General features: G+C 39.0%; 1 protein-coding gene across 1 annotated transcript in view; it reads left to right on the top strand.

Moving 5' to 3' along the window:
- LOC101109728 (ankyrin repeat domain-containing protein 26-like) overlaps nucleotides 1-14247 on the top strand; it is a 57280-nt gene that overhangs the window by 35219 nt on the left and 7814 nt on the right. Inside the window, 11 exon segments of the mRNA XM_060397250.1 lie at nucleotides 1205-1356; nucleotides 1638-1752; nucleotides 1754-1896; nucleotides 2449-2484; nucleotides 2816-2977; nucleotides 4719-4752; nucleotides 5044-5179; nucleotides 6860-7073; nucleotides 7779-7962; nucleotides 11338-12294; nucleotides 14034-14201. Coding sequence (XP_060253233.1) covers nucleotides 1205-1356; nucleotides 1638-1752; nucleotides 1754-1896; nucleotides 2449-2484; nucleotides 2816-2977; nucleotides 4719-4752; nucleotides 5044-5179; nucleotides 6860-7073; nucleotides 7779-7962; nucleotides 11338-12294; nucleotides 14034-14201 — 2301 coding nt within the window.

Here is a 14247-nt window from a genome sequence, read left to right as displayed (position 1 = left end):
ACCAGAGTGGGTAGCCGTTCCCTTCTCCAGGGGATCTTCTCTACCCACATCTCCCTCATTGAAGGTGGATTCTTTAATATTTGAGCCACCAGGGAAGCCCATAGGTAGTATAAACCCTCAGCTAAAAAGAAAAAAAAATTAAGTCTTTATTTCCAAAGGAGAAAACTGAGCTTTGAGACGCTGTGAGATTTTTCTTTCTTCAGTAATAGGTTTTAAAAATTGTTTGTTTGCTCTTTTGTGTAAGAGGTGCTTTGACTGAATTTGAACAATAGACAAGGAAAAAAAAACAAAAAAACTTTGTGTATTCTCCTGTTTAAAAAAAAGATGAGCCCTATCCCCAACTAAGGCATTTAAAAATACTGTGCCAAAGTCACACTTTAACTTATCTGATTAATCTGATGAATTTGGTAATTTATCACATTCAAGGTTACAGAATTGTATCATTTCTTTTGGTGCCATAAAATGCTAGGGAGTGCCACTTTAGGGGCTTTGAACAAAACCTTGAACTTTTTTGAATTTTATTGCTGTTTTTGGTAAGTAGTGGGGCGACAGTAGGCAATTATTTCTATACCCTCTGTCTGTAAGGTTTGACGGTTATTGCTTGTGGAATTGGGAAGCATTACTTATATTCCAGAATTCCACACTAACTAACAACTCCTCAGTTTCATTCTGCTCCTTGTGTTTTGGTAAACTTTGGTTCATATATTTTAGTGAACACCATCACTTTTTTGCTATCTCCTGGATCCAAGTGAAAAAAAGAATTGTAAAAGGCAGAGGGAAAAGAATAGCTTTAGTGCAGAAAGAAGAATGTTTCCTTTCTGTCTCTGAGGCACGAAGGTGTCACATCCTCTCCATCTGGCTGTTTAAGGAAAATCCAGGTGGTAAAGACCGAAGTGGCCAGATTTTGTGTCTTTGTCTTTTTATTTCTCTGTCTCCGCCAGTCAGATGGGGAAGACTGAATGTGAATAATTGCATCTTATGAAGAAAGCCATTTTTGAAATTTTGGGAATTTTGTTTCTTTTCCTCAGACAGAAAGGAGCAGATTTTACAAAAATTTCAGTGACTTGTAAGTGGTAAAATAAACACAAAAATGTTTTTATCACTTAAGTTCAGGGCAAATGCTGAGGCAAAAAATAAAATTGAAAATGAAGATGTTTAAAATAAAGAAGTAGCAATTATTCTTAGTGTCAAACTTTCACTAAAGGTTCAAGAAGAAAAGAAGCACGAAAGTAGTGAAGTGGAAGTGTCAGACAACGAATGTGATGCTGCTGATGAGAGTGGATTGATTCAGCAGAGAAAGAGTGGACGAAACAGCAGCCGGGAGTTTCCTGCTGCGGAGAATGAAGATCTTGATAGGTGATCCTGTATCAATATTTAACATCAGGCCATTTGTTATTTTCCTATAAAGTAACTTCTAACTTGAACTGATGTTTGTGATTTACACATTTTACATTTTACTAGGGATATAGTTATTTTTAATACTCTTGTCCTTTAGCCTTAATACTAGAGTTACTTTGTTAACATACCACCATGTTACAGTATTAGAGTATTCTGGATTTGAATGCATACTTGACTTAACCAGTGTGTTGTATATTTAAATTTATTTTATGTCACTAATGAACATCCTTTCGTTTCAGTTTGAGGACTTCTTTCAGCATTTCTTATGAGGCGGGACTAGTGGTGAGGAACTCCCTCAGGTTTGCTTTGTCTGGGAAAGTTTTTATTTCTCCTTCATTTCTGAAAGACAACTTTTCTGGATAGAGTACTCTTGGTTGGCAGTTTTTTTTCTCCTAGCGCTTTGAGTATGTCCATGGATGGAGGCCAAATTGCTGTTGGTGGTAGGAGAGCTGACGAGGCACCTGCTTTTCATCCAAGATGCTCTTGTCACCCCATCATGTGGGTGGTTTAAAATTAAGCTCCCCCCCACTCTGGCCAAATATTTCCTTGGTTTCTTCTTTCATGGTATATGTGCCTCACGTCATTTAAAATACCACTTAAGTGTGGCTTTTTTCTGTAAATTCTCTTTTTCCTTCATTTCTGGCTGCGCTGGTTCTCTGCCGCCGCAGTGCCCAGGCTTCTCAGTGTGGGGGCTTCTCTGGATGCTGAGCGTGGGCTCTGGGGTGCTGGCTGCAGTAGCCGTGCAGCACGAGTTTAGTTGCCCGTGGCATGTGGGATCTTCCCCGACAAGGAATTGAACCAGTGCCCCCTGTATTGGCAGGTGGACTCCAAAGCACTGGACCACCAGGGAAGTCCCTAAATTCTCCATTATTATATTTAGAAGCAAAACAAAAAATATAGTATAACTCTAATTATGACTCCCATGTTGAAGAGTCAAGGCGCTTAGGCAGTGGACTCCAGGTTTTCAGTGGGGCCCTTGAGGTTCTTCCCAATGTCTTTCCAGATGCATCTCTCTACTTTCTTCCATGTATTTTGTACTTTTCCTTCTAGGTTCCTTGGAAACAACCCAGATGCCCTGTGCCTGATGTATGTGCTCACATTCGAATCTCCAAGTAGAATGATTTTCTCCCTTTTCTCTTTCTCATGACCTGCTTTCTTCACTTCTGTGAATCCTTCCTTATTCCACTTATGACTTTCATATGTCAACTCTTACATATCATATTGTATCATAATTGTATATCTGTGTTTGAAGGAAGAATTTGTTTTCTTGCATATGGTTGGTACTTCATAACTGTTTTGAGAGTTACTCAATGACTTAAGATGGATAAGAGTTGGAATTTTACAAGAATTGTTTTTTTTGTTCTTTATCAATTGAATTATTAGAAAACATTGGCTTTTTTTGTGAATTTTTTAAAAGTAGTGACCCTGGTGTGCACAGAAAGAAAGTAAAGAAAAAGAACAATGCCAGACGGACACCAGAAGACTGTGTGATGGCACCGATATTTGAAAACACCGATTCACTGACTGGTGGTCTGCTGCGCGTGAATGATGACAACAGAGTGAATCAAGATGATGACAGGTACATTCTACAAATTCTTTGTTTGTAGGGTAAGTAATATTAGCTCTGAGTACTTCTGGAAATAGAGCAGCGTAATACACTGTACAGGCTAAAACAAGACATTCCTCAACTCTAGTGGACGAACCATAGTTGAAAGTTGCTGAAAGGTTACGGTGAGGACCAGTGACTTTAGCTGGAAGTCTTCCGAGTCCCCTTGCAAGCTGGACTGTAGTGAACGCACGTAAACAGCTCCGTAGGGAATATTATTGGGACAGGCAATGGAGAACTGGATGGTAATTGAAGAGGAATGTGGAGTTCAAAGGAGTTTCTTGTTTTATGTTAAGAGGGGAGCTTTTAGAGTGTGTATGCTGTTGGAAATGAGCCAGCAGAGGATGTGTTTATTTAGTCTTGTTTGCATTTTCAGTATTAGAAAGCTTATTGATTGTATGACATTATCTTTATTACAGTGAACTAATTGTACATAATACTTCTGCTCATATATAGTTTTATGGTAAGGGCTTGTTCATTGGTTCTGAGGTGTAATATTCCTATATAATTGAATATGCAGATGACTACTCAAGTTAATTCGATCACACGTAGATTTTCAAAAATTACATAATTGTGAATTTACAAACACTTAGGCTATACTGGATAGGATTTGATAATTCCTTGATGATTCTGGTTGATAGTAACTTTGTGAGTAGCTATAATTTTGTAAAGTACTCTGAAACATCACATCGTATTAACTTCATAGTTGTTAATAGATTCCAGGGAAAAGGGGAAGATTTTGTTTATATAAAATAGAATAAAAATATTAACAATCTTTCACAGATTATTCCTTTTGGATGATAAAGGTCTAAATGACAAAAACCATGCTTCCTGTATTAAGAGTGTCATTAACACACATTGTGTGCTCAATAAGTGGATGTCAGGTGCATGAAGAAACAGCAGAATGGGTGAATGAATGCCTATTGATGAATTTCTTTACGAAAAACAAATCTTTATTGAAAGTAGATTTCCAGATTTGCCTACATCTGGTCTTTTTATTTTTTGAGAAATATGTTTTAAGATTCAGAAATTATTATTTATTGTTATAGCTAGACATGGAATAATGCTATAGATTCGTTCGCCATCATATTACTTAAAAACACTTTTCAATATTACTTTCTCAGCATATTTTGGAAGAGCAGTTTTGAAGCCAGATCTCCTGGGTTTAAATTCTGAGTCTGTTGGTGATGTGCTGTGTGGGCTTGGGCGAGTTCCTCAGCCTTTCTGTGCTCCATTTCTTCTTATACCTATCTCCCAGAATGACTGTGAGGATTAAAATGCCTTTAAGACATGTCAAGTGCTTATAATAATGCATAGCAATTGCTTAGGAAGTCCTCCAAAAGCTAATATCATGGTTATTCAAAATGGGTTTCTTTCTTAGAAGGACTTAAGGAATATCTCCCAGATAGGTTTTATTGCCATAAAAATTAGTTCTTATTGAAAATGACAGGTGCAAAAAACTCTGGTATGGTGCGTTCTATCACATAACGCAAGTAACGTTATGTTTTTCCTTTGCCTTGGATCTAAATTTAATGCTTTATTCATATTACTGATATATTTTCTTTGTCCTTTAATGCTTCTCTTACTGATTGTTGTATCCTTTTATAGAAAATTACTTACCAGTGCAGAATTTCTCTAAAAAAGAAAAGTTTAGGTATTGTTTGTATTTTTGAGTATTTACTATTAGCCTGAAAATAATCATTTGTTTTTTTAGGCCTGCGAGAAAAACACCATATGAAAAGAAGAAGGTATAGTAAAAAAAAAAAAAAAAAAAAAAGAACTTTAAAAAATATTTTCCTAGTAAAAAATATTTTTTAAAAGGAATAGTTGCAAAATAGAAAATCTTCCTTTGTTGTAGAGAACTTTACTTTAAACACATCATTTAGAAACACTACTGATAAAGTTATCCTTTTGATAAAAATCTGTTCTTTTAAGAAGTGTCTGTTTTTGTTTTGATAAAGAGATTTATCACCTCTGTACACTTAATATATTTTATACGTATTTTAAGGACATTGTGAGACAGTATTATTTATGTATAGGTCAAAGAACAAATTAATTATGTGAACCACCTGGATGACTTAACTCAGTCTTCTGAGACTGTTTCTGAGGATGACGACGTGCTTTACTCTACAAATTCCATGTTGCAAGTAGAACCACTTGGCTTGGGGCATAAAGGTAGGACCACAGTGTAAATATTAACAGAAAGCCTGTTTGTGTATAGAGTAGTGATATATGCACACCTTGTCTAGTACTGCTCTAGAGCCAGGGATATGTTACAGTGCTGTGCATCTCAGAAGGTTCTGTATTAAAAGAACATGAAAGTGAATGTATACGCTAGCCACAGGCCTATGATCCTTCTCACTCACTGAACCTTCTGTTGACTCTTCTTTCCTGTGCCTTCACTGAAGGTCATGTTAGCATCATTTTCTTCCTAGAATAACTGAAATAATCTCAGAACTTCTTTCCCTGCCGCTCCACCTTGAGGAACCTCAGTCTGCACACCAACTTTAATTATTAACTATTTTTAAAAATTTAGATCTCATCATGTAACCCAAGTGTTGCTTCTCCTTGCTGCATGGTTAAAGGTCACAATTGTCTAGCTTCATCTGGTTTTATTTTTTACCCTTCTTTCCACAAGAATTTTAGAATCTGCGTGCCAGTTTCCTAAAATGTCTGCTGGTCTTAACGTTTTCATTTTCATTCAGTTCAAAATACTTTGTAATTCTTCTTTTCATTACCTCTTTGATCCAAGGGTTATTTAGATCCATGTGATTTAGTTTCCAAATGTTGAGAGTTTTCCAGAGATCCTTCTGTGCTCTTGCTTCTCATGATTTGTTAGGTGCATCCAGAGGGGCCCTGGGGCTAGGGCTGATTATTTCCTGCCTTGGAGGCAAGACCTTACTGACTACCCCGTTCATTCTACTGTAAGGAGTTTTTCCAGCCTGGCCCATGAGAATAGATAGAATTCCCGGGACTGAGTGAGCACCAGTCACAGGTTCCAACAGTCTTTTCAGATGGTTTCTCTCTGGTCTCAGGTGGTTTCTCCCAGATGGGCGCTCTTCATTCCTCTGCTGAATACCCGAGGGGCTCCTCCTCAGATCTGCAGGGTCCTTTTTCTCTCTGTCCCACTCTCTCCTCTCCATGGTTCTGATCTATGATCTCTGCCCACTTTGGTTTCACCAGACTGTCAGCTTCATCACCTCCTGTCAGGGAGTCTGGCTGACTCAGCTTCTGTTCCTTCTCCCCGCGTCAGGGCCTGGAAATTCTCTCCAGGCAGTGAGCTGGGGCGTTCCTTAGGCTAACCTCCTGTGTTTCCAGGATCAATGTCCTTCACTCCCTGAAGTCCTTTGTCATGAGAATCATTGTTTAATGTATTTTGTTGGTGTTGTTTTTGCTGCTCCACTCAGGAAGGTAAATCAGTAGCTGTTCACTCTGTCTTGTTTAGAAACACATGGCAGCTGGAGACTGTCCACAGGGCTGTTCCTCCTGCTCTGCTTCCTCCTTCCTGCTCATCTTTCATTTCTCAGGGTGACATCTCTTCCCCAGGGAAATCTTTCCTGGACCCAGTCTGTGTCAAGTTCTGTTATGTGATCATAGAACTCTCTTTTCTTAGAGTATCCTTCTGAGTTCATAATTATTTTATTTGTCTTTCTCTTCTACTAGACTTCAAGCTAAACAAGAGCCAGGGGAGGTCTGTTTTATCTGCAGAGCTTAGAATAAAGTCTTCCACATTATAGACACTTAATATTTGTTCAGTGTGTGGATGAGTGAACGTGAAAGGCACAGTCCTTTATACTCAAAAATTACTCACAGAATTTTTTTTTTTGTTATATCTTTGTTTTCTTCATCATGCAGATTCTGATAGCTTGTTGAAAATTCAAGATACAATTCTTTCTCATGAAAGATTAGTAGATTTTCAAAGAAGCCACTGTGAACTACTTAGAAGAGAATTTTTCAGAATGAAAAGTAAGGTTCGTGGGCTACAGAAAGAGCTGTCAGAAACCAAAGAAGTGACATCACAGTTAGAGCATCAGAAAGTGGAGTGGGAACGAGAGCTCGGCAGCTTGAGGTACTGTACATCTCGCTTTTAAAGAAATATGTGAACTATTGTTTCCTTTAATACTGCAGGGATGTAGACATGTTATAAGGACTAACTTATCCTCTAGGATTTTACAGGGGAGAAAGTGTTACTAGTATTATGGAGTGTGAAATTCTTGGAAATAATATAGCAGGTTCTTAACAGTGAATGCTTCTAATAACTTAAGGCATATTTTTCCAATCATCATTTTCATGACCATACAGGAGTCCCCCATAATGGAAATCCCATTAAATATTTACCAAATTGACTTTCAGTTGTTTTTCACTTTTCTGTATTCTGTTTAATACTGCAAGGAACACCTTTTCTATAAATTCATTTCTACCTTTCTAATTAGTTTGAATACATTTTCTTTAATAATGTCGTATTATTTGGTTAAAATATGAGAACTTAAAAAAGGTCTGTGATCTAAATTTCTAAAGTATTTTTAGGAAAGTTTATATTACTTTACATTCCCACCTGCAGATGTATAAAGTAGCCATTTTTCTCAAGAGAAAATGAAAACAATTTTATGCAGTTTTATTCTTAACCCTCTGTCGGAAAACAGTGACCATTATTAAGTGCTTTTCATTGTATTCCCCTCACGTTTACTATTGTAAACATTGTGAAGAGGGAACGAAAGTTATTGCAGCACTGAACAATCTCATGATTTTCTAAGAAGAGCTTTAAATTTTGCAGATTCACCTTAAAGCAAGAAGAAGAGAATAGAAGAAATGCCGAGATGTTACATGAGAAAATGAGGGAGCATTTAAGACGAAAAGAAGATGAATATAGTAAAGAAGCTGAAGTGAAACAGCAACTAGAATTCACTTTCCGAGCAGTAGAGATGAAACTGAAGACTGAGAGAAATGATCTGAATCAGGTAGAGTGATCTCTGGTGAAAATTTCAAATTTCTAACATGATTTCATCAGTATTACTTATAATATCCCCTTTGTAAAAAAACACCACTTTATTTAGTGTCATTTTGTTTAGTGTTATAGGAAATTTTAGGTTAATTGTTAAAAACAAAAGAAAAGAAATTCAAAATTCCCAAGGTAATAAGGCCAGAAATAAGAATTGTATGATCCTGACATGCTGGGTGCACTTTTTTGAGCAGAGGGAGGAAGAGGTCACGTCAGTAGCTCACACAATAGATCCTGAGAAAACCACAGGGTTGAGAATGGTGTAGAAACTGGTGTTAAGCTCTCAGCCCACCTCAGGCAACCGATCCTTTAGCCTTGACGGACCACTGGTGAGTGAATAAGTCTAGAAGAGAAGGGGCGCTGGGAGGGACCATCATGCCTAATTTTACATCAGGTTGCCTCTGGCCTTCAATCTGACGTGTGGCTGAGGGTCGTGGGCCCCCTCCCTCTGTGCCCGTCAGCCCTCCAGGCCCCCTGCCCCATGAACAGCTCAGAGCTGGCTCCAGCTTTCCCAGCTGCATTCTCCCTCAAGCAGAGTCCTCAAGGACAGTTAACTGGTACCCTCGAGAGGTGCAGGAATTTTTTTCCAGCAGTTGGTAGAAACCAGACACTCTTGAAGTTGGTTGTCCTTCATTCTGAAGAGTTTCGAGTGGCATCTCAGAGCAGAGGAATTTGCTCCCACACCGGATGTCCCTCTCAACCATGGACCGGGTCCCATCCCCGAGGTCCTAGCAGATCTCCCACAACGAAAAGCCCTCAGGAAGAGCTCGGGAAAGTAGTATTTGTAATTCAAATCCATTTGTCTAGAGCAGTCAGGTAGTGACATATGATGGCTTCATCCCGGGAGAGGCCTTTAGTATTTTCCATAGGAACCGATCTCAGATCTTTTGTGACTGTCTCGGAGGAGCCAGCACCCTGATTGCGGTTTAGGCAAGGAAGACCGTGTGTGGTACCCCATCGACTGCGCTACCGACCAGGTCCCTCTGCTCTGGAGTGAGCGTGTCGGTCACTCCATGCACGTCGTCACCTTCAGTGTCTGAGTCAGAGCCCGTTCTTGGCTCCACTGTCATTTCTTTAACCAATGCCCTATCAACGGCCTTTTCACATCACTTGCTGTTTTTCAGTTTGTAAAAACTGCAACATCAGTTGTAAAAACACTTTTGAACACTTTGAAAAGTTGTTTCTTTAGAACAACTTTGCCTCCCCACCAACACCAAGATTAGGGGGAAAAAACTCTTGCTACTAACAGTAGATATTCTGGCTTTTGGTAATGATGTCACTTCCTCGATTGATCACTAGGTTAGTTATCACTTCCCTGATGGTAAGGAGGAGACTACAGGCAGTTCAGAGGCCACATTTTGGATGTCATTCTTCTGCTTGTGAGAAATTGAGCACTCTGCTCTGTGAGTGTCCTGTTTCAGTACAAGGAACTTTTGAAAACAGTGGTAGATATGCCATAATATATGTTTAGTGATAGTTATTAAGTGTTTTTCATTGTATTTTCCCCATCTTACTATTTTAAACATTATAGAGAGATCATGAAAGTTATTGCAGCAGCAAATAATCTCATAGTTTTCTAAGAGCTTTCTAAATTTTACCTTATTTAACCATTAGTGTATGTACCATGAATGAAATAGGAATCTTATTTTGTACTGATATGTTTGTATTAGAGACATGTGGTTTGATGTAAGAAGACTAGTAGAGTCCAAAGACCTGGCGAAAAGGCTGCAGCTTACTCGTATTTTTATAACTTTTTCCTTTCCAGAATCACTATAGCTAATGAGTTAATTAATGTTTGTAGAAGTGCTTAATACAGTTGTCAATAGGTGTAATTCTTGTAATTGCCTATTAAAATGTTAGAAGGTAGCATATTCTCAAGGAAAACTTTTTGTATAAAATTAGTCTATACAGAGTTAAGGCTCTTACTGTGAAGTAGATGTATAGGCGGTATCAGATGCAGTGTTTATAAACCTAGCAAGTGGTGTTGTTTATTGAATTATAGTTGATTAACAATATTTTGTTAGTTTCAGGTATACAGCACAGTGATTCAGATATATATATATATGTGTATGTGTGCATGTATATTATATAAATAGGGCTTCCCTGCTGGCTCAGACTGTAAAGAATATGCCTGCAATGCAGGAGACCTGGGTTCAATCTTTGGGTTGGGAAGATCCCCTGGAGAAGGTGGAGAAGGCAATGGCACCCCACTCCAGTACTTTTGCCTGGAAAATCCCATGGGCGGAGGAGCCTGGTAGGCTGCAGACCGTGGTAGGCTGCAGACACGACTGAGCGACTTCCCTTTCACTTTTCACTTTCATGCATTGGAGAAGGAAATGGCAACCCACTCCAGTGTTCTTGCCTGGAGAATCCCAGGGACAGGGGAGCCTGGCAGGCTATAGTCTATGGGGTCACACGGAGTCGGGCACGACTGAAGTGACTTAGCAGCAGCAGCAGCAGCAGCCTGGAGAAGGAAATGGCTACCCACCGCAGTATTCTCATCTGGGAAATTCCATGGACAGAGGAGCCTGGCAGGCTATAGTCTATGGGGTCGCAAAGGGTCGGACATGACTGAGTGACTAATACACATACGCACTCACACACACGCTCACACATACACGCATTCCGTTTCAGACTATTCTTGCAGAATATTAAGTGTAGTTCCTTATGTTGTACAGTAGCTCTCTGTTGGCTATTTTACATCTACTAGCGTGTATAAGTTAATCCCAACATCCTAATTTATCCCTTCCCCTATCCTGCTTTCCCCTGTGGTCACCACAAGTTTGTTTTCTGTGCCTATGAGTCTCTTTCTGTTGTGTGAATAAGTTCATTTTAGATTCTACATATAAGCAGTATGATATAATACTTGTCTTTGTCTGACTTATATCACTTAGGGTCTAGGTCCATCCCTGTTGCTGCAAATAACATTATTTCATTCTTTTTTATGGCTTACTAGTTTTCCATTATATAAATATTCCACATCAGATGCAATTTTTAAGTGTAATCAGATCTATGAATTGTTTATTTTAAGCCTTCTGGGTTTGTTGTAGTTCAGAGAGAAGCCTTTCCAGTTCTGAGCTTTTTGAAAAGTCTGTTGGGATTTCTTTTTGTCCTCCATTAAATTCATTGTCCTCCATTAAATTTTTGAACCTGTGGGAATTTCTGCTTGTATAAAGTCTGAGGATTGTATCGAACCTTATTTTTTTCCTGTTGGAGACACACTTGGTGCAGTCTTTTCATTGAATAAACATAGAGGTTAGTCTTTCATTTCAGAGGAAATCATGGAATGTCACTTTATTGAGTACTAGCTAAAAGTCTCCTTTGTTTCACTCAGGTTTCTGTTAGTTGTGAAGAAGCAAAAGCCCTGTTGTGCAAAAACCACATGCTGCAGGATGAACTTGCCACACTGAGATTGGAAAGAGATGCCCTGAAAAATCAGCACCAGGAAAAGGAAGAGAACTATTTTGAGGACATTGAAATTCTCACAGTAAAGAATGATGATCTTCGAAAGGCAGTAAAACTGAGTGAGGAAACATTAACAAAGACTATATCCCACTATACAGGCCAGCTTAGTGCTCTGACAGCTGAGAATACAACGCTAAACTCTGAGCTGGAGAATGAAAAAGAAAGCAAACGAAGACTGGAAACGGAAGTGGAATCCTGCCGTTCTAGACTGGCTGCTGCCTTACACGGTCATGATCAAGGTCAGACATCAAGAAGAGACCCGGAACTTGCCTTCCAGAGAGCGAGAGACGAGTGGTTACGCTTGCAGGACAAAATGAAGTCCGACGTGGCTAATCTAAGAGAGAACAGTGAGACGCTTTCCCAGCAGCTATCTGCAGTGGAAAGTAAATCCAATAAGCTGAAAATCAAGCTGCAGCACGCGAGCGATGCTCTGAGAGAAAAGACTTTGATGTTAGAACATGTCCAGAGAGACCTAAGCCAAGTAGAGTGTCAAACGCAGGAAATTGCACACAAGTATCAGAACGAACAAGGCAAAGTGAATACATACCTTGGAAAGCAGGAATCCTTAGAGGAGAGATTATCTCAACTCCAGAGTGAAAACATGTTGCTCCGACAGCAACTGGACGATGCACGGAACAGAGTCGACAGTAAAGAGAAGACGGTCATTAGCATCCAAGACCAGTTTCAGCAGATCGTGAGAAAACTTCAGGCCGAACGTGAGAAACAAGGTCTGATGCTGGAGGAACGAAACAAGGAGTTGGTCAAGGAATGTAATCATTTAAAAGAGAGAATGTATCAGTACGAACATGAGAAAGCAGAAGGAGAAGTGAGTATCCAGGAGAAGTATCTCAGACTTCCTGAAAGAAAGTTCAAAGTGATTCTTGATTCTGGCTAAATGTTGAATCTAGTTGAATATAAAAAATACACAGGCTGTGAATCTATGGTCTCTAAACCAGCCTAAAAGTATACCTTGTATCCAGCAAATAAAAATTAGACCAAAGAAATCCTTTACTTTGAGTAGGGACATCATGTTATTTATGAAATGTTAAGAGATTTAGTTCTAAATTGTTAACATAGACAGGTACTAGTAATTTACTCTTTATTAAGGTAATAATTTTAATCTTTATGTTACCACATTTCAGTATCATGGTGAAACAGATAAATGAAATGCTCAAACCTGAAATGAATATTTCGAAATGAAGCTTCAGTTACCTGGATTATCTTGATAGTCAATTCCAGGTTTCCCAGAGCCTGTATTTTATATATCGTACTTTGGCTTCAGTAGCTTGTCATAGCTTTTTGTTATATTTGTTGGTACAATTTTATTTTTATTCATGTCAATTTGAGTTAATATGGGAAACATTTTAGCCTTGAATCATTTATTCTTAAAGCCTCTCAACTCTTCAAATGCATCTACTTATCATTAAATCATAATTTGGGACTCAGGTGGTGAGCTTTAGCAAAACTATTCTTGATTTAATCTTCCCACTGCTATTTATGATTTACTTTTGGAGAAGGAAATGGCAACCCACTCCAGTATTCTTGCCTGGAGAATCCCATGGATGGAGGAGCCCGGTGGGCTACAGTCCATGAGGTTGCAAAGAATTGGACACGACTGAGCGACTTCACTCACCCACTTTAACATTTTTACAAGCAATTTGCTCATAATTCTCATTTTAAGTATCAATTACTATCATTTGAATACAAGCTTGTCCTCTAAAAATGAAAGATGGCAGGATTTGTAAGCAGCAGGAATGGAGTGAGTCAGGGAGAGGCTTGTAGGAGCTGCGGTCTGGAGGCAGGTGGAGGCCAGGTTATTGAGGCTCCTCGAAGGCCATGGGAGCAACCTCATGTTTTAAGTTGCATTTTTCTTTTATATTGGAATATGGTTGATTTACAATTTTGTGTTAGTTTCAGATGTACAGGAAATTGCTTCAGTTATACACATATCCATTCTTTTTCAGTTCCTTTTCCCAGGTAGGTGACTACAGAGTATTGAGTAGAGTTCTTTGGGCTCTTCAGTAGGTCCTCATAGTTAGCCAAGGGCAAAGGTGGGGAGGAGAGATAAATTAGGAGTTTGGGATTAACATAGACATACTACTAGATATAAAAGAGATAAGCAACAAGGGAATGGCCCCATTTTTCTGCTGAGGTAGGAATCTGTTGGAAAGATCTGAGCACTGGTTGGAATATGTGAAGATCTCTGAGTTAATCAAAGCTTCTAATAAAAAAGGAAAGGAAAATGTTTCCACAGTGTGGAATTTTCCACCACTTGTGCCACCTACACACTCGTTTCTTTCTGGACGTGAGATGGTGAAGCTCTGCAGATTTATTAGGAGGGGCAGGGCGTGGACAGTTCCGCCGAATCCTTTGAGTAACTGAATATCAGGAAGGCTGGAGGGTGGCCCCTTCTGTGTCTGTAACCAGATTCAGTGAGGAGGAAAAAGAAGGTGAGTTGCTGTATGTGGCGATAGTTTTCAAAGTCCATGTGTTGGAGTTATCTGTTATTAACGTAACATAATAGTAAAGTGATTTGATAAACTCAGTGACAGAGCATCTTATTAGGCAGCTGTGAGACAACTTCAGCAAGAACTGGCTGACATTGTAAGAAAGCAGGCTATGTCAGAGGCTTCACTGAGGGTCACGTCATGTTGTTGTGCCAAGTTAGAAGCTGAGGCACAGGATTTGAAGAACAGTTGTAAGCTACTACAACTACGTCGACTCACAAGTCAGGTATGTATGAAACTGAACGTTTAACAGTTAATGTGTAGGATAAAGT

This window comes from Ovis aries, chromosome 13 (assembly GCF_016772045.2).
Source record: "Ovis aries strain OAR_USU_Benz2616 breed Rambouillet chromosome 13, ARS-UI_Ramb_v3.0, whole genome shotgun sequence".
In the NCBI taxonomy this organism is placed as follows: domain Eukaryota; kingdom Metazoa; phylum Chordata; class Mammalia; order Artiodactyla; family Bovidae; genus Ovis; species Ovis aries.
This window is presented reverse-complemented; position numbering and strand designations above follow the sequence as displayed.